The sequence below is a fragment of the Solanum dulcamara genome, chromosome 8, assembly GCF_947179165.1.
Source record: "Solanum dulcamara chromosome 8, daSolDulc1.2, whole genome shotgun sequence".
Classification (NCBI taxonomy): Eukaryota; Viridiplantae; Streptophyta; class Magnoliopsida; order Solanales; family Solanaceae; genus Solanum; species Solanum dulcamara.
Window position 1 is genome coordinate 73,012,242 of NC_077244.1, and position 21,829 is coordinate 73,034,070.

At 34.7% G+C, this 21,829-nt stretch overlaps 1 protein-coding gene across 2 annotated transcripts; it reads left to right on the forward strand.

The window, feature by feature from the left end:
* Positions 1-10,791: 10,791 nt before the first annotated feature.
* Positions 10,792-16,842, forward strand: LOC129899212 (RNA polymerase sigma factor sigA-like). 2 transcript variants are annotated; one of them, XM_055974085.1, is made up of 10 exons: positions 10,792-10,844; positions 11,327-12,141; positions 12,793-12,991; positions 13,113-13,205; positions 13,304-13,432; positions 13,552-13,605; positions 13,681-13,758; positions 13,973-14,035; positions 16,030-16,142; positions 16,316-16,842. In XM_055974085.1, exons 2-10 carry the CDS (start codon positions 11,459-11,461, stop codon positions 16,422-16,424), a joined length of 1,521 nt encoding a protein of 506 aa, XP_055830060.1. In that variant the 5' UTR covers positions 10,792-10,844; positions 11,327-11,458; the 3' UTR covers positions 16,425-16,842. The 2 variants fall into 2 exon arrangements, with proteins under 2 accessions (XP_055830060.1, XP_055830061.1); XM_055974086.1 differs by having other exon boundaries at positions 11,330-12,141.
* The last annotated feature ends 4,987 nt before the right edge of the window (positions 16,843-21,829 follow it).

Consider the following 21,829-nt stretch of genomic DNA (forward strand, 5'->3'; position numbering starts at 1 on the left):
AATATCTTCCACATGTTATAATTTCACACAAGGGTCCTCTTAAGGGACCTACAAACAACCAACTTTGTGTCGGAACATGACACCCGATCCAAATATGTGTCAGAACGTGACACTCGATTTAAATATATCGTGTCGGAACATGACACCAGATCCAAATATGTGTCGGAACGTGACACCCGATCCAAGCATACCACAATCACAAATACATTCAGTATTTACAGTACTTATATCATCAAGAATAGGTTCATCACAAAAACAGGCCAACAAGTGATCATTTCACACATAATCTAGTATCTTTCCCTATTCATATACACACATACATATCATGAAGCAATTTAACAAGTATACGAAACACATACGAGAAACTAGACCATCACCTACCTCAATTTCAAGCTTCAGCAACCTTACAATGCAAGAGTCTTCCTTTTCCGGGTTCGTTCTTGATCTACAAAACAGTAAATACATATAAAGGATCAACACAATGGCCTAACTATCATAAAAATATAGTATAATTCACACCCTAGGCCAAACCCATGATCCTACCCTCACCCTAGGGCTATTTTCCACCATTAGCTTCCAGTTCAAACCCTCCCTCAATGACTACCAACCATACTTTCTAGGTTCTAGGAATCAAAGTATGAATTTAGGGAGTAAAATCCCTAACTTAAGTGTGGAAATCCGTGAAAAATTGGTAGAATTCGCCTTAGGTCACCTCTTGAAGTTTTAGAAACTAATTTTGCAGAAAAGACCGTTTCTGGGATTTTTCACGACTTAAGTTGCAATTGCCCCACTCTAGCGGGATCCATCCTGCTCTGGCGGCCCTGCTCTGGTGGGATATGCGAAAATAGTGAGCTCGGAGTTTGTGCTCCAAACCCCCATTTCACAACACATCCCCTTCCAATGACATATTTAAATATGTCTTTCACGCTAAATTCGAATTTTGGAGTTTTACTCGCCCGAATGCGATCCCGCGAAGCGTAAATGCTCCGTATTGTTTTGGCTATTAGTCTGTCCAATCAAATTAAAGATTTGACCTTCCATCATTCACATGACCACTCTAGACTTTACCTGGCTCAAAATTCGTCCAAGCCTGACCTAGGCTAATTTTTTTCGAAGTTACTATCCAAAGTTTTCTGGTCCGAAAATCCTTCCCCATTGACCTATTTCTAACGACAGGGACAAGTCGTTACATGAATATATATTACTAGTATTTAGTGCCACTACAAGTTATTTTGATTAGTAAGTTTCAGATATTGAATAATTAAATCAAAAATTATAATTAATGATTTGACTCGCTTTGCTTATGGTTCAAAGTATGTACACTGTTGGTAACAAATTGTCTGGTCGATTGATGTGAAAGGCCATTTGCAATTAGATATTCTTATAGAAAAATGCCTAGCTATATTAAGATAGAATAAGCAGTGCCTTGTACGCTGTTACTTTACCATGTATAACTTTCTTTTATTTCTATAAGCAATGTTTTAATTATTTGTGTAAAATAGTAAATAATAATTTTATCTGTTATAAAATCTTTTTAATAAAGGCTAAAAAATTATATTCACTTTTTCTTTATATTTAATTTCTTTTGCTAATTTTAACCTTTGTCTGATGCTCCATGATTTAATAAGGAAGATTGAGGTAAACTTCATCTTATACGAGTATCCTAATATTCATTTTTTTTCTTATTATCTTTAAATATTCCTCCAAAAACATTAATACAGAAGATTTAATTTATCACTCCAATATTACAGTGCCTAACAAGTGTCATATAATTTGTCAGACAAAAGCAGAACATAAGATCATGGTAAAATTGAACAAATGGTACCTGCAACATGGATTTGGATCTTCCTAGGTCCTCATTGACGCACCAATGAATCATTTTCTGTTTGTTTAGCTTAGGAAATGTGACATTATTATTACCATTTTTTTCTTTGAATAATGATTGTATAAACATTTTTTTTGGTTACTAGCTTTCCATTAATCACCAAGAACGATCTTTACATTCCGTAGCAAGCTTTAAGCTTAGCATTGCTATCTCAAATCAAGAACAAAGGAAACGCGTCCATAAGAGCTATCCTAGAATCTAAAACTTTGAACTAATGAATTAATTCTAGGAGGGGCTCGGACATAACTAATTAACATATGTCATTTCTCTAACAATAGCTTTCCAAGGCTGATTTCGTTTCTCAAATATCCTCTGATTTCTTTCTTTTCATATCTCCTTAGTGATCTCTGCATACAACATCTTGAATACCTGAGCTTTTTGTGATTTTCCTTTTGCATTGGTGACTGCCCACTGTATATGCTGATCCCATGTATTGGTAGTATATTTTGGATTGTGCATCCAAAGTAATAATCTGTCCCACAAATTCCTTACATATACACATTGTACAAAAAGATGCTTCCTGCTGGTGGCATAAACAACATGTTTTCTCTACTTCGATTCCCCATTTGCTCAGCCTATCAGTTGTCATCATTTTTCCAGGTAGTTGCAACCAAGTAGTGAATTTAGATTTTGGTCTAGCTGCATTCCCGAACATTGTTGGGTTTTAAAGAGGGTTTTAAAGGTGTGAATGAGAAATGAAAGATTGTGACATTTACGAGAGGTTGTGCCTTTTTTCAAAGGGTTGTGACCGTTTCGAAAGGTTGTGACCTTTTAAAGTGTTGTGACCATTCCGAAAGGTTGTGACCATTCTGAAAGGTTGTGACGTTTATGAAGGGTTGTGACTTTTCCGATAAGCTACAATAAACACCTGTTCACACTACCTTTGTTGTCTATAAATAGAGGATTTTCCTCTCATTTTTTAAACATTGAATTTCTCCCTCTTCTGCATATATTTTCTTACAAACAAAATTGAGTCTTTGTGTGATTTTGTTGCTGGCTTTTGAGTTCGTTTAAATTATTGAAGTTTGAGGTACCGCTACTTCTTTAATAATTTATCCGTTTTATCTTGGAAGGAAATAATTCATAACCTCAGGTATAGTGAGGGGATTAAATTCCTTAAGGACACACAGTAAATTTTATGGACTCGGATACTATTTTTTTTTTTTATCTTTATAGTTTCTGATTTACTAACCTTAATACAGGAGGAATAACAAACATGAGTCATTTCCAAGACACTCTAGACTTGTCATTTATCATATGGTTGTATATTTGTCTGATCAGACTCTTAGAATGATTGGTGAAGGGGATTTGAGAAACCAGCCTTCTAGCTTTCAATATTTTCCTGATCATCCAACTGGCCTGTTGTGGTTTAGTGCTGCTATCATTTCACTCCTTTTTTATGTAGTATGTGTGAATCCATCTAATCCACAGTTTGTCTACTTTATGGTCCACATCCCAGTAGTTCTTTGCTATAGCAGCTTTGTTCCACAGTCTCAAGTTGGTAATGTTGAGGTTTCCCATACACTTAGGAGAGCATAGAGTTTCCCAAGCAACTAAAGCCCTCTTAGTGATAGTGTTACTACCTGACCAAAGATAGCTTCTACAAAATGACTAAATCATTTTTATCACCTTTGCTGGTATCATAAACAGTTGTGCCCAATAAGCTTGAATGCCAAAGAGAACTGACTGGATGAGTTGGGCTCTTCTAGCATATAAAGGATTTTTAGCAGTCCATGAAGATATTGTCTAAGTAATCTTTGTGATGAGAGGTTGTCATTGAATTAAAGAGATTTTCTGAGTACTGAGAAGAACACCTAGATATTTGAATGGGAACTCACCAATGGTGAATCCTAATATGGATAATATTTCGACTTGATCATATTGTGAGACACCTCTAAAATAGATAGAAATTTTGCCTTGATTTGCTTGCAGCCCAAATGCCTTAGAAAAATCACTGAAGCAGTGCTGCATCAGAGTGATAGATACTAAGTCCCCTCTTGAGAATAAGAAAAGATCATCTGCAAAGCATAACTGGCTTATGTCCAACTTACCACACCTGGGGTGATACTTAGACTCCTTATTATCTTTGAGATTGTGAAGCAATCTACTCAGACACTCCATAGCAATTGCAAACAGGAAAAGGGACATAGGGTCACCTTTCCTTAGTCCTCTAGCAGCCTCAAAGGGGGAGGTTGATTCTCCATTGATCATAACGGTATAACTCACTATCTTAACACATTCCATCACCTAATTGGAGAATCTTGTTGGAAAGCCAACCTCACACAACACTTGTTCGAGAAAGATCCATTTTACAGAGTCATAAGCCTTCTGTAAGTCTATTTTGATCATATACCTAGGAGAGATGTGCTTTCTGGTATACCCCTTCACTATCTCATGGGAAAGGATAACATTACCTCCTATTTTCCTTCATGGGATGAATCCTGCCTGTGCTTCACTAATCACAGTAGTCATAACCTTTTGCAATCTGGAGGCTAATATCTTTGATATGAGCTTATACATTACTGAGCAACATGCTATAGGTCTATATTCTTTGATGTTTGCAAGATTAGAGTTTTTAGGCACAAGAGCAATGGTGGTACAGTTGATAGGCCTATATATTTTACCTGTATTAAAAAACTCTAAGATTGCTTCAATGACCTCAGGTTTGATAATTTGCCAAGCCTTCTTGAAAAACACAATATTATATCCATCAACTCCTAGTGCTTAATCATTTCCAATAGAGCTCAGACTAACTACTATTTCATCTTCAGTGACAGGATTGCATAGCTGAATTCTCTGTTCTTGAGATAGGACTGGTCCTTTCTTCATTAATGAGCTATTTATTGCAGGAAGATTCTTTGTTGAAGACCCCATTAAAGATTTATAGAAGCTAACTATTTCTTCCCTTATTGCATTTTGATCAGTCAATTGAGTACCTTTGAGGGAGGTAAGATGGCTGATCTGCTTTTTTTGGCTCCTCTTCTTCATCACAACACTAAAGTACTTGGTATTAGAGTCCCCCAGTTATATCTATTTTGCCTTGAATTTTTGTTTCTTAATATTCTCCTCCACCATTCCTACCTTGATAGGAGTAAGGTCTGTGTACACTTTACCCTCCCCCAGACCCCACGTTGTGGGATTTCACTGGGTTGTTGTTGTTGTTGTTGTTGTTGTAATACTCTCCTCCATCATAGACCACTTTTTAATCTCCTTCAAAGTATTTCCTTCCTGTATTTGTACTATATCACTATATTGAGCTCTGAATTGCTGTTGCACCTTAGCCAATACACTTTTTGCATTCTCAACTCTCTGCATAGTATTTTTGAATTCCTCCTTATTCAGTTTCCTAAATGCTAGATTAAGAGCCTTCAGATTTTACCATTTATTTTGCATACCATGCTTAGCCTTTCTTTCTTGCCAAGTCTCGTGCACAATAGCTAGGAATTGGCTATGGTCTGCCTAAACATTAAAAAATCTGAAAGGCACTTTGATACTATTTTGGCTTTCATCCACTTTGACAATCACAGGTGAATGATCAGATATGTTAGGAAGCTCATATTCAAGTATCACATGTCCTCATCTCATCATCCATTCACTATTCTCAAGTGCCCTATCTAGTCTACTACAAACCCTTTCAGTGCCTTGTTGCTTATTGGTCCATGTATAATATTCCCCTTTCTAGGGAACCTCATTGAGAGGTGTTGAATGCAGACAATCAGCAAAATCTTTAATCTCAGCATATTATACAGGATTGTTGGATAATCTATCCTGAGGATATAGTAATGCATTTAAGTCCCCACATATTATCCAAGGCCATACTGTGTTTAAAGAAATATCCCGTAAATATTACCACAATGATTTTCTTTGCTCTATGGTATTAAATCCATAGATAACTGTTAAGCAACACTCCACATCTTTCATTAGCCCCTTTACCTGATAGTGTATCATCTGATCAGCTTCTTTGAGAAATGCGACTATGTAACTCAATTTATTCCAAATTATCCATATTCTTCCTTTGCTAGCTGATTGATAGTTGTATAGTATGTCCCACCCTGGAGCTATATTATTCATAATCCCATTTGCTTTATGGTTCCTTACTCTAGTTTCAATTAAGCCAACAAGCTTAATTTGTTTATTATGGATTAGTTTCTTCACCTCTTTCTGCTTATATCTCTTATTGATCCCTCTTACATTTCATAATAGCCAAGTAATATTATTTGGTTTGTTCTTCCCCTATCAGGAGGTTGAAAGCTTGTTTCGCCACTCACATTCATTGCACTGAATCTATTCTTGAGAGGCATTGAACATAATACAGGGAACTCTTCTAGAGTAAACTCCAAATTGTGATTTTTATCTTTCCCTTTATCACCTAGCTGCTGATCTTTGCCCCCTTTATCCTTGATGTTACTTTTGCCCTTCATTTCAGTATCAATCCTCAGATATGGTGCTGCATCCCCTTCATTTTGTTGTTGAGATACCATAGGAACCGGTGGAATAGCTCCTTTGTATACCCATTTCTGCACTTTTCTTTTTTGTCCTGCATACTCACCTCTTCCTCTTGCTTGTCCTTGCTCACCTTTAGGATCACACTTGTGTCCTATGCTTTGGCATACTTCACAGAACATTGGCTTCCATTCATAAATAACAGGTTGTATAAATATTCTCACCTTGGGATCTTTCACTTTGATTTTTTCAGGGAGAGGCTTGGTCACATTAACTTCTATTAACATTCTAGAATAAGACACTTTTGTTTGTTTGGCTGTGCATTCATCTGCAAACATAGGAGTACCTATTGTGCTTGAAATTCTACTTAGTAAATTTGGCCCCCAATAGTTCAGAGGCAGATGTGGAAGCTTTACCCATAAAGGGATATCTGATGAGAATTCTTGCTAAATTCAAACTCAGGTATCCATTTCTTCAGAATCAGAGGTCTATAATTGATAGAGTAAGGTCCAGCCAACATTATTTCCTGGACATCTTCCTTCGATTAAAATTTCACAATAAAGTCTGTTCATGCATATAGATTGATGGTTCAACTACATTCCAGTTTTGGGCCACAAACCTAGTCATAACATTATATCCAGGACAATCTCCAATAGCATACACAATTAGGGCACACTCCCATTTTTCTGTTTCCCTTTGAACCTCCTTCTTTTCCAGTTCTACTACTATTTCAGCATCAATAAATTGAGGAGTGATATAGTCTAGAAACATACTATTACTAGCATCAATATGAAATTATAAATTATAAATCAAGAATACGGGGGCATGGGTCCACATGAATATGAAATATTGAAGTTATTATTGACCATTGATTGTTAAAAGGCAAATACATTTTATTTTTTAAAAGGAATAGTGGGGTTGACAACCTAGGGTAAGGGGGAACAATTGTTTTTTTATAAAAGCTTATATGATTAGGATTTCTGAATATGAAATGAATTGTCGCTTATAATTCCTTCAATTAACAAATGGTTCATTCAAGTTATTTTTGGAACATCAAATTAATAATACATGGCTCTAACAATCCCTGTATTTTGACCTAACAAACTTTGAAATTGCAATTTCAGTACCATGAACTTAATGGGAACCTGAGGGTCATTTAATTTGTTTGGTAAAGTACATAATATCTCTGCTAATTTATTGAGTTGGAGAAACATTATGGCAAAAATCATAGTACATTATGAATATATCTAACTTTAGATGTCACTTTTGTTTTTCATTTTTTATATCAACTGTACAATGTATAATAATCATAAAAATTGAATTTAAAATATTTAATAAACATTTAAAAAATGTTTTGATTCCTGAAATGGTAATGGTTCCGCTCTTGTTGGGCCATTTTAATGTTACCTTCATGATTCGGAATTTTTACATGAACTCTTTTAGATTAATAATTATTTTTTAAGGTATTTTTTTAATTAAGGTCTATAGCATATTTATCTTAATTAATAACTAAAATCATCTATTATCTCCCTTTCCCTTTCTCTTTCTCTTTCTCTCTCTCTCTTCCCCTCTTCTTTTTCTATTTATTTTTTCTCTTTCTTTTTCTCATTCTCATTTTCTTTCTCCCTTTTAAAAAAAAAATAAGAATTAATTATTCAAATTTAAAATAAATTTAAATAGTACCGAAATGTTTGAAATTCAAATATAATGCTTATAATATATTTGTATTAAAAATATTTTAATTATATATTCACCACATTTATTGAAAGATGCATATAATATCTATCATAAATTGATTTTAAAATGTATTATAATTATTATTTATTTTTTCTCTTATTAATAGTGCTAAAATATATTATTGTATTATAAATATTTTAGTTATATATTCACCACGTGCATTAAAACATGCCTATAATATAATGAATTCAAAATCTATTATAATTATTTTTTTCTCTTATTAGCGTAATATATTATTATATTAAAAATATTTTAGTTATATATTCACCACATGCATTGAAACGTGCATATAATATATTGAATTCAAAGTCTATTATAATTATTTTTTATTTTTTTCTCTTATTAATGGAATATATTATTGTATTAAAAGTATTTTAGTTATATATTCACCACGTGCATTGGATCTTCTCTATAATATGTATAATATATTAAATTTAAAATGTATTTACAATTAGAATTCAATATTATACATTGTTATGAATTCGATTGTTGTTATTTCAACAAATATAATATATTTTTAACAGCGTAAATTAATTTGAATAATACTAGAATGTTTAAAATTCAAACATAATATTTATAAAATATTTTTATTAAAAATATTTTAGTTATATATTCACCACATGCATTGAAACATGTCTATAATATGTATAATATATTGAATTCAAAATGTATTATACTTTTGTTTATATTTATTTCTTTTATTGTGTTAGAAATGCCTTATATATGTATTTATATATAAAAAAATAATTTAAAAAGTAATAAAAAACATTATTTTTATAATATTTAATTCAAAATTAAGTTTTAAATGAGAATAATTGATTATTATTTTTAAAAGAGGAAAAAATGAATAGAAAAAAAAGAAGGAAACGAACAAAAAGAAAAGAAGAGAAGAAGGAGAGACAAAAAAGAGAGAGGAAGAAAGTGAATGAGAAAAAAGAAAGGAAAAAACGGAAGAAAGAAAGAAAAAAATGGAAGAGAGAAAAAAAAAATATTTTTGGTATTTTTATTTTGTACTATTTTAGATAAGAAAAGTAAATTCATTTTTAGTAAAGGTGAAATATATACTAAAATTCGTAACTAATGTTATATACTTTCTTCATTTTATATTAAGTGAATTTTTGAAGAATTTTTCATTGTTCAAAGTTCAACATAAATGTTTGAAACTTTTTTCATATTCGTTCTTTCATTTATTGAAGTTTTATATTTTGTAGGAGATAAATCACACTATTTGCAAAGTTATATTTATAATTTTACAAAGGAAAATAGTAGAAAGTATGGTTCAAATTATGTTCTTAAATATTTTTCTTCATATGCATTGTTTCACAAATTCACTTAATATGGAATAGAGAAAGTATTATATTATTTACGTAAATGGGCCTTTTGTATTTCTATATAGGCCCATATGTACAACAATTTAACATTGATGTGGAAGAAGACTGCATATGCCCGACGAAACCCATTGGACTATAATTATCTTTTAGAATGGATTTTTTTCCTTATAGACATAAAAATATGATAATATTTAGTGTAATTTACATAAATCTCATAATGTTAAGAGCTAATTATATTATTTTTAAATATTTTTTAAATTATAAAAATTCCTTAAAATTTATGAAATTCAGAAATTATGGTAAAATAAGATGTGTATTTAGGTTATCTTTCCTAATATGTACCCCACTTTAGCTTATTCTTTATTTTCAAAAAAATATATACACAAATCCAGTCAAAACATTTGTATAATCTTATCAAAATATACAACTTGTATACAATTTTTTTATATTGTATATAAATTCTGTCAAAACATACAACTTGTATTTTTTTGTTGTATACAAATCCGATTCAGATATACAACTTACATATAATTTGTATACAACTTATTTATGTCTTTTTCCTTTTAAGTTTCAATATGAAATTTCAACCAAAATCAACTCAAATCTTCAGGAAGCTTCCTCAAGATTGAGATAAAAGCTCCAAAAATTATTCCTAGTCGGTTGCAGCGACACTCAATCCAAACAAATAATAGTTTTGCAAAATCCGATTTTCAAATTCAAAGTTTTGAAACTCCTTAATGGTTGCCAATGAAGCTTAATTGGAATGTACTTACATATACTATTTTTCAACTCTAATCAAATATCATTTGAACTGACACTTTATGTTATGCAAATCACACCAAGACTTGATAAAATTTGAGTTCAATATGAGTAATCAACATTTAAATATATAATTAGAGAGATTATTACAACACGTATTATTTGTGTACAATATAATAGATAATTGTGTTAGGTAATTAAATGGGAACCAATTTCTTAACACTAATCGAAATTCTTAATGTATGATTACAGATAGTAAACATAGATCCAGATCTAACATTTTGATCACAATAAATACTTTCCGTTTTAATTATATGTACATATCCAATTATATATGCATTAAACACTTCCTCCATTTCTGCGAGTTTTTTTATTTATTTTTTCTAACTCAATGTTGGAAAGATAGATAGAGAGATAAAGAAAGAGGACAAAAGATAAAAAGAAAAAGAGTAGGTGTATGGCTGAGAAACCAAAGAAAGAAGCCACACGAACCCAGCATCAAATATCTCTCCAGCCAATGGCTATTAACTTCTCTCTGCCCCCAATATCCAACCCTTCGTTATTTTCCACCAGTACCTTAATCATTCTAATAAAATCAAATTTCCAAAAAAAAAAAAAGAAATACATTTTCATTTCAGTTAGCAACACACATTCACACTATCTCACTTTGTGCAACTTCTAAAATTGAGGTATATCACAAGCTGAACAGATCACCTGAGATCTTCATACTATTTATTTTATATACTCATTTGATTTGATCTAATTTCATAAATTGGTAGAGTTTAGCTTAGTTTATGTAAATTCTCTTTGTGCCGATGCATTTTAGCCAATTTATTCATGTATTTACCTGTTTTAAGAATTCTTATGACTAATCCATATAGATTTATTTTTTTATGAATGTTAACTAAGTATCGTAAGTAAATTGTATCCCCGTTGTTCAATCATTTGATAACCAGAATCATCCTTCTATAGTTGTAGGGAAGGGTGGTGAATAAACATAATTTTCCTGATTTCATTGCTCATCCAAAAGAAAACAGAAGCAAAAAAATAGACAAGTTGATTGGTCAAAAAATTCGGGGTAGCTTGTTTGTTCGGATTCTCTGCTTACAATCCTTATTTTAGAAACTAATTGTCTCTTTGGTATTGTTTCTTTTTGTGGACTTGCTGTCAGAAGTTTGAGAAGTTGGGAGATTGAATTAGAGAATCAATATAGCACCTGGTCATCAGCTGGTATGGTTGTAACTCAGAAATATTGTTAAACGCGGTGCATGGTCTTGGATTTTAGATAGTCATATCCCTCGTGATGGCCATTGCTGCAGTTATCGGACTCTATGCAGGAAATAGAATCTTAAGCTCGTCCTTCTATTATTCTGATCTTACTGAAAAGTTAGCTTGTAGCGGTGGTGATCATGTTTTGATCTGCAATCATACGAGGAATGTGATCAATGCTAAGAAGTCATCCAATTATAGCCCCGGTTATGTTTCCAATCGAAAAAAACAATCTGTCAAGGCTGTCAAAGAGCATGTAGACATTGCATCTAATCATTCCAATATGGAGCCATGGGTTCAAATGTTCAAAAAGTTGCAGAATGAAAGCTGTAGTGAAGAAGATTCGGTGGAGGTTCTTCTTCTGTTGCAGAAATCCATGCTTGAAAAACAATGGAATCTTTCAGCTGAGAAGACATTGGCAGCTTTCCCACCAAATGAAAAGAACTGTAAAAAGACGATACAGATCACTTGTTCGGGGACATCTGCTAGGCGGAGGAGAATGGATACTCGTAAAAGAGTTCAAATTCCAAAAACTTCAGCCGCAGCAAATTCTGCAAGCAAGCGACTGAGATCTGTTGTCGGTCCAGAGCTACAACAAAACCGTTTAAAAGGTTACATGAATGGTGTTGTAAACCAAGAACTGCTTACACATAAGGAAGTGGTGCAACTATCCAAAAAAATCAAATTTGATCTTTATTTAGAAGAACAGAAGGCCAGGTACTAAACTCACAACTCCCTTCAACCGTGCCACCCCTACTTTCTCAGACATTAGAACAGACTTTAGAAGCTGATCTTCTCTTCAGTGATATTAATATAAAGAACTAAAGAAATATTGTAGAATGTATGATAATCTCTCTTCTCAAATACCCCACCCAAACGTTCTGTTCTCGAGATTGTCCAACTGCTTTTGTATGTTTTCCTGAATACATTGCTTTCATAATATCGGAGGTCAAGTTGCTACCAATGTTTTAGTAGTGCTTGAAACTCATTATAAGGAAGAGTATGAATGCTGTGGGACTGAACCAGATCTAAGCTAGTATTAATGTTGCTAATGGTAACTAGCTTCCTTATCTAATGAAAAATTAGGTAAATAAACAAGATGGAGACAGAATGCTGGAGAAGTTTTTAGATAATCTAGAGAGTTCCTACTCCTTAGCATGTTTCTCTTTATAGATGTCAAAATGTAGTTGTACCTTCTTGAAGGCTATGATTTCAATGTTAACGACAGCTTAGCTTCTCTATCTCTATCACATTGGAACTATTCTCTTAATAAAATTGATAGTGATATTTTGGACTAGGGTTTCCTTTCAAAATATGTTTTAGAGATGATTTACCCAGCTTGTTTAATTTAATCCATGAAATTTTTAGGCTGAAGGAAAGATTGGGATGTGAACCTTCTGACGACCAATTTGCGGTTTCCTTGAAGATGTCTCTTGCTGATTTACGATCTACATTAATTGAGTGTTCCTTGGCTAGAGAAAAACTTGCAATGAGCAATGTTCGTCTCGTCATGTCAATTGCACAAAGATATGATAGCATGGGTACTGAAATGGCTGACCTCATTCAGGTAACTTTTTACTGTATGAACAAAGTTACAGATGCAGAACTTCTTGTGTTTGTGCATTGGTCCTCATACTATAAAATCAAAAGTGTCACTTCTTGAGGAGAATTCCTTCATGTGCATGTAGGGGGGCCTTATTGGACTACTTCGCGGGATAGAGAAATTTGATCACTCAAGAGGATTCAAAATCTCAACTTATGTTTATTGGTGGATTCGTCAGGTGAGATTACTATTTAGTCTTGTTTTTCAGTTTCTTGAAAACAACACAAGTTTGTGTACGACCTTTCATTACCTATTGGCTATTTCCCCATTTCTCAGGGCGTCACCCGAGCATTAGTTGATAACTCAAGAACCTTAAGATTGCCCATACATCTACATGAAAGACTGAGCTTAATCCGGAATGCAAAAATCAAGCTTAAAGATAATGGAATAACTCCATCAATCGAAGTAAGTTCAGTCAAAATGAATGGATTGGTATCATACTCTGAATGTTGCTAATAAAATTAATTGTAAAATATCACACTGTTCTTTTTGCTAATTTTCTTGAGCTTCCCATGAACCATCAGAAAATAGCTGAATGCCTTAACATGTCACAGAAGAAAGTCAGGAATGCAACTGAGGTATGATTATCTTATAGCTTTAAAATTTGCAGTTCATTTAGTACAAAATTGTTTCTAAAATATTTTTTCTTCTAGGCAAGCAGCAAGGTGTTTTCACTTGATAGGGAAGCATTTCCCTCTTTAAATGGCCTTCCTGGAGCAACACTTCATAGCGTAAGTCCAAACCATAATCTTTGCAAAAATGTATTGTAGATTTGAATTTGACAGGATTCCAGATTTACTAAGTAATCCAAGACCTTCCCTTTCCAAAATTGACTATCAATCTTCTAGAAAGATTCTAGTCCAAGATCTTGAGGTCTTAGGCTTTTCTTTTTATCAGGCATTTTCCATCACCGACTAATGTTTCATGGTCTACTTTCTTCTGCAGTACATTGCTGATAATCGCCTGGAGAACAACCCGTGGCATGGAGTTGATGGATGGGCGCTCAAGGTAAGTTAATGAAGAGAAACCCTCACAATTTATTATTAAATATTGGACACATGTACAGTATTTATTATGTGACTTGTATTCATAAGTCAAATTTTAACAAAATCAAACTTTTGAGGTATTTTTGTCCTGATTTACCCCCCTCCCTTAAATTACAAAGGAATTTGTATTAACCCTGTGCATGCCTGAAAGATTCCTAGTGGCAGCTACTGCTATTCTTGTTGGAAAAATTAAAAATTCCAACAATTCTAGCATTAGCTATCCGAGCTGAGTCTTTCCTCCTTGACTCAAAGTTAGGTTTGATTTCAATAAGTCAACTCATAATGGTGGTTAGTTTGCCAATCATAATTTTGTGCAGGAAGTATGATCTTGGTCTACATTCTTTGTACCTCTCCATCATTATATCTGATTGCTGCGCTACCATAAAATCTTGTTCCCTTGGATTCCCTTCTTTCTGTGTCACTGTAATTTTTCTCTTCTATAACACACTACAACTGAGCCTCAATCCCAAACTAGTTGGGGTCAGCTGTTATGATCCTATTGCAAAAAGTCCCACATTGGGTTAAATGGGGAGCTGATTTGGGGCTTATATAACCTTGGACTCTTCCGCTTTACTAGTTAGCTATTGGGGTGTGGTTTTCCCTGGATTGTATCAATGGTATCAGAGCCACTCATCACCCTTGGCGCCTCCTGGGAAAGAGCTACCTACTTGTGGTAGAGTGAAATCTACCCAGAGTAGAGACGTCGAGGACGACGGATGTGGAGCGTGGTGATTTGTTATGATCCGATTGCAAAAAGTCTTACATCGGTTAAATGAGGAATAACCTTGGGCTCTCCTACCTTAATAGCTAGCTTTACAGGTGTGGCTCTCCTTGGGTTATATCAATTTAGGTTCTCTAGCACTAGAAGTTCTAAACTAAACCTGAATTACAAGTCAGAACTAAATGTTAGTCTATATGGATTGTTTTTTTTCCATTTTGCCTTATTTTGTGCTGAGTTTGCATGTATTCCAATAGACTCTGTGTCTTTTTAGACAACTTCCTTCCCTATGATTAGGTCTACCACATCAAGTTTGAACTTGGATTCTCATCTATCTATGATTAGGAGCCCGTTTGGATGGGCTTAAAAAAAGTAACTTTTATGTATGAAGTGCTTTTAGAACTTTAAAGTGCTGAAAGTTATTTTTATAAATAAGCAGTTGAGTGTTTGGATAAAAGTGCTTATGATGTGAATTTTAGGGTTAAAAGAATAAAAAAAGGTAGTTTGAGAATTTAGTTAAAATATAAGGGATATAAAAGTAATTTTCATGGTCAAAGAAAATGACTTTAAGCACTTTGAAAAAAAAAAAGTTAGGAATCCTAACTTTTCATTTTTGACTGACTTTAAGAACTTTATGGCTTAAAGTCATCATTAGGCAAACACGTCCAAAAGCTAAAAAGGGGCTTTAAGTTGGTTTTGACCAACTTAAAGCCAATCCAAACGGGTTCTAGGTCTACCTCCTATTTTCGCAAGGCATGTATGTAAACACATTAGTAGTAATGATAACACTCCAAATTAGGTCAAATTTGGGTCTGAGGATAAAATGATACCTGTGATATCAAGCATGCTTCTCCCTACCTACACCTCCTAGGGAGTGGTGTTCAGTGGAGTTGCCTCCTTCTATGCCACATTCTTCTATCTTCTTGTATTATTTATCAAGATGTAAACTTGAAATGTCTCAGAGAGTAAACGGCCTAATGTGTTTGAGTTATCTATGAGTTTTGCAAGAAATGAGTGTAACTACCAATAGATGGCAATGAAAATGTTTCGGCTTTGGTCAAAACTGTTTCAGTGGAAAAAACTGAACCTTTTGGATTTTATTCATCATATGCTTATATTTACTCTTGTAAAAATGTAAGAGAATACTTCTGAGGTTAATTCATTTATAACTTCCGTCTTCTTCCTGAATTCATAGATTGCTGATGAAGAAATCATAACTGACTTTATCTGTTTTGCAGGATGAAGTAAACAACCTCATTTCTTCAACTCTTAGGGAACGCGAGAGAGAGATTATCCGACTGTACTATGGTCTGGACAATGAATGCCTTACCTGGGAGGATATTAGTAGAAGGTGAGAGCCCCTAATAAAATTGGTTGTTTAATGTAGTTAGCAAAAGATAAAGAAACTATACATGATAAATTCACAACTAGCAACAATTTGAACTTGGTTTGAAAAATTTATTGCAATGAAGTTCCTTGTTATGTTGTACAGTTGCTCTAAATTTAATTTTTCTTTCTTAACAGGATAGGTTTGTCCAGAGAAAGGGTGAGGCAGGTTGGATTAGTTGCACTTGAGAAATTAAAGCATGCTGCCAGGAAAAGGCGATTAGACGCAATGTTGGTTAAACATTGAGTACGATTGTTGAGACCAAACTACAAATGAACTGTACATAGAATGTAAGGGAACCTACATCTCCTATTTATTTTCTTGATGAGGAGAACAGATGAAGATCAAAGGGACATTATTCATCATCCACTTCCCTGCTCCCCTCCCAAGCCTCCAAATTCGTCCGAGAAGAGTCAGAAAGATGTAGTGAAGATTTTGGTGCATCATATATTTTAGGCTGTATCTGTGTTTATTGAGATAGGAGGTAGGTAAATGCAAATACTGTAGATATGTTCTTTGTGTGGACTTTTTTCATACACTTGATGTGATAATGTCCATTTTATATGATGTATCTTGATGAAAAGCACAGTTTCCAAAATGTTAATCTGACTGTGTACATAATTTTAGCGGTCGTAGAAGAAAATGTTAAAATAATATTGTCAAATTATTTCCTGTAGTGAAGAAAGTAGCACAACAAAGTTGACATTTGATTTCTTAAAAGATTAAAAAGCTGTCTGGGAAGTGAAATCGTGTATAACAATTCGGAAGTTCAAAAATAAAATGTGTTACTAGTATATAAAAGGGATGGAGTAGTTCTGTTTTTTTTTTTTTTTTTTTTTTTTTTTTTTTTACCGGGAAGGGACCCTACACGAGGCTCCCACCTCTCGTGCACAGTCAGGGGTTGAGCAGCACCCCCAAGCCTTATCATACATAAAATATAAAGATACAAAGAGGGGGATATAACCTTACCTCCGAATTAAGGTGGTTCATAAGTCTGCAAACCTACTAAGGTCGGCTAACTCATCCCCGATACTAGAAAGTGCTTCCTAAATACTAGAAAAGCAGTAAACCTATGAGAGGACTCCTCTCGATACAATGCGACTAGGAAAACCATAAATGAGGGAGACTCTCCCCTTCCATGTGAATTCAAGAAAGATACCTACACTAGTCCTATTCAAATAAGCTACATTTTATACATAGCTAAATGAAGAAGATCAAGTATACGATACATCTTTTTCTTCCCAGTTTTGTCATATCGATTTTGTCCAAGTTAGGAACATTAGAGATAAAAAATGTTCAAGGAGGTTGTTTTATCCTTTTTAATCTTCTTCTCCTGAAGCTTGCCATTCCTATCTTGTCTAGCTTTATGTAGCCCTTGGTTTCTTGTGGAAGTTGTTGAAGGTTGTAGAAGTGTTGTGTATTATCAAGTGTATGGCTGTACTTAGATAATGTATCAGCTGGAAAATTTGCTTCCCGAAAAACATGTTTGCATTGGAAGAATTCTAGCAGTTGGACCAGTTGTTGGAGTTCATTAACGTAGTTTTGAATGTTCCAGGGTGGTTTGATGTCCAGATTCAGCCACTTGATCACAAGTTCAGAATCTACTTCCAATATTACTCTATTATAACCTTGTTGAATGCACCAATTAATGCCAAAACTGGTTGCCTGCACTTCCGCTTGATTATTGGTTCCAACTCCCAAAGGAGAGGCAAAAGCATATATCAGATTACCCTTATGATCCCTTACTATGCCTCCTGCTCCTATCTTTCCTGGGTTGCCTATGGCACTCCCATCAGTGTTAAGTTTAACTATGTTAGGGGGGGTTTGAGCCATTTAACCTGGATTACTTTTATGTCATGCTTACAGTTTTCTATCCAAATACTTAGATCCTTCCAAGCTGGTGGCCATGGGATATATGGAAAAGCTGTAGTAATAAGCATGTATATTTCTTTGATTATATTGAACTTCACTCTAGTAGTACTAGATTTCTTTCCTCCATATTTACTTGCACACCTGTTCTTCCAGACATTCCAGCAAATAAATATAGGGAGGGCTTGCAACATGAGTTTATGTACAGCATTATTTGGTTTGTAGGTCCACCATCTCATCAAGATGCCTCTAATGGAGTTGTGGTCCTGCATGATTCCCCCCAGTTGGAGAAATATGTCCAGATGTGTTTAGCAAAGCTTCCAGAGACAAATATGTGATCTATGTTGTCCAAACCAGGCCTGTAGCAGCATGAGCACTCTGCAGTTTCTCTCCCAAAAGAAATCAGTTTATCATTGGTTGGCAGTTTGTGTCTCAATGCTCTCCAAAGCAAGAATGAAGCCTTGAAAGGGATGTTAGTATGCCATGTCATCCTATCTATCAATGTCTTGTTTTTTTTCTTTCTCACATTTTCCCAAGCTGATTTACAAGTGAAATTTCCATGTGATTGCAGCTTCCATTGAGCTTGATCTAATATGTTTTGTTGGTACATGATTTTAGTATTGAGAATTGTGTGTATCATGTGTTGAGGGGCCTGTTGCCTGATTTTCTCTTCATTCCATTTTCCATTTGTCAAGAACATGGAGACAGTGGAGTTGTTGAATCTTGGAATATATTCATAGTGATTGGCTAGAGGGCCAATACCCAGCCAATCATCCCACCAGAAACTGCAGTTCCCTGAACATAAGGTCCACTTAATGTGAGGTTCTATGTCACCTTTGTTCTTCATCATGTTCTTCCACATGAGAGATTGACCTGTGTGCCACTTTTTTGTGACAGGGTGAGCTCTTTGGCAGTATTTAGCTCTCAAGAAATCCCCCCATAAAGATCTCTTAGTTCTGAACAACCACCAATGTTTGTATTGCATTGCCAGACATATATCTTCCAAGTTTTTTACACCAATACCTCCCTCCTCATATGGTAAGCTAAGGGTTTCCCAAGAGGCCCAATGGTACTTCCTTTTCTCCTTATCCCAACCCCAGAAGAAGTCAGCAATAAGGCATTTTATTTGTTTCAAAGTGGTTCTGGTAGGGGTTATGGCAGATAACAGATGTATAGGAAGTGATTGAAGCACTGATTTGATCAAAGTGGCTCTCCCCCCATAGCTTAGCATCTTTGTCTGCCACCCTTGAATTTTAGCAATCACTTTTGAAACTATACCAGTGAAATATATGACCCTTTGTCTTCCTATATACAATGGACATCCCAAGTATGTCATAGGCCCATGAGTGCATTTATAACCAGTGATGGTCACTACTCTATCCATTATATCATCAGGTGTATTGGTAGGGATTAAGATTTGGCTTTTGTCCTTATTAATAAGCTGCCCAGAAATGCCTTCATACATCTGAAGAGTCTTCATGATGAGTTGAAGGGAATACTTGGAAGTTGAGGTGAAAATAATAATGTCATCTGCAAAACTCAAGTGGTTAATTTGAGGACCCCTTTTCTCCATTTGAAAACCAGTGTATAGATAGTGCTGATGAAGGTTGTTTAACATTCTGGTCAGCACCTCTGCACCAAGAACAAAGAGAGCAGGAGAGAGTGGGTCTCCCTGTTTGAGACCTCTTGTTGAGTGGAAAAAACCATGCCTGCTGCCATTTATGATGACAGAGTACCAATTGTTAGACATTATTCTCCATACCATGTTTATGAAGGTTTCCCCAAATCCCATCTTTCTCATGACAAGACAGATAAAGGACCATGAGACTCTATCATAAGCCTTGGCCATGTCAAGTTTAATAACCACATTATCTCCAATTTTGGGTTTGTTTATGTTATGCATAATTTCTTGAGCCAGCATAATGTTCTCAGATATGCTCCTTCCTTGGACAAATCCAGACTGATTATCAGAAATAAGATGTGGAAGGATGGGAGCCAGTCTGCTACTAAGGAGTTTGGAGATTATTTTGCTACTAAAATTGCTGAGAGATATAGGTCTGAATTCAGATAGTCTATTAGGATGTTCAACTTTTGGGAGTAGAACCAGACATGCATGGGAGACGTATTTTGGGATGTCATGGCCATTAAAGAAAAACAGAATCAGCTCCAAAAGGTCCTCACTGATAATGTCCCAGCATACCTGGAAAAACTTGCCACTCATCCCATCAGGACCTGCAGCAGAAGTACCACTCATAGAGAAAATCACTTTCTGTAACTCCTCTTTAGTAGGTACCCTTTGCAACATGTGGTTTTGATTGTCACTGACCTTTCTAGGTATGTACTTAAGGAAATCTTCATTGATTTTCTTGTTGTCTGTAGTAAATATCTTTTCAAAGTAATGACATGCAGCCTTGGCAATTTCCTCATTTCCCTGAATACTATTACCCTGATCATCCTCAATTTTGTGAATATACAGTCTTCTCCTTCTCCCTCTAATGATAGCATGGAAGTAATTGGAGTTGGCATCCCCTTCCTTAAACCATTGGAGTTGAGTTTTTTGTTTGAGGATGGATTGCTCTATCTTTAGATACCTGATGTATTTGGCATTGATCAAGTTCAACTTGGTTCTATTATCTTCGGAGTTATCACTGATTATTGCATCCTCAGCCTCTCTAACTTTTGTCTCAAAATCAGTGATGGAAGAGAAAATATCACCATATTCTTGTCTTGACCACTTACTCAGAGTGCTTCGCACTCTTTTCATTTTTTCCTGAAATCTTCTCATAGGATTTCCTGCAGCAGGTTTTCCCCAGCACGTTTTCACTACATCAAGGAAGCTATCATTATCAACCCAGCAGTGTAGAAACTTAAAGTACTTAGGGGCATTGTTCTGTCTCTCTGCACACTCCATGAATAAAGGGCAATGGTCTGATCCAGTGGAAGCTAAATGAGTAATAGTAGTCATAGGCATCATGTCTAACCACTTATCATTTACCATAGCTCTATCTAGTCTCTTCCAAATCCTGGCATCATTATCTCTGTTGTTACACCATGTATACTTTGCACCATGAAAACCCAAGTCTATGAGTCCACAAGCTTCAATAGTACTTATGAATTCAAAACTTTTGTTCATGTTGTAGGGTATGCCCCCCAGCTTCTCTTCAATGCCAGTGATTACATTAAAATCCCCTATTGTACACCATGGTTTGCCTACACTGGAATATAGCAGTAGTTTATCCCAAAGATCTCTTCTCAAATGATCTTTACATTTAGCATAAACAAAGGTTGTGAGATAGGTAATATGCCATGTAACATGTTTGATCTCACAGGTAATCTGCTGCTCATCCTGATCTATAATGGAGCATGCTACATCTTTATTCCAGAAGAGCCAAATTTTGTTGTTGGAATTATGAATAGCACTGTCCATATTAAGCTGAATTTTATGGGAATTGAGGTGTGATTGGTTTGAGAATGGTTCAAGAATTGCCATCATAGATATTTTGTGATAGTCTTTGAGTTTTTGAAGTCTATCCAGTGAACCCTGAGTATCAATACTCCTTGCATTCCAACATATGGTATTAATCATTGAGACTTATTTGATTTGGACCTTGTTTTGATGCCACTTTTGCAAATAGCATTATCAGAACTTGTTGTGTTATCTTGTTGCTTCTTTTTCCTATTTTCTTGCTGACCCCTGGTAGAAAGAGCCCTCCTTTCCTCCTCTTCTTTTTGAACCTCATCATATTGGTCAGGATCTTCCTCATCCTCAGAATGCGTGACTC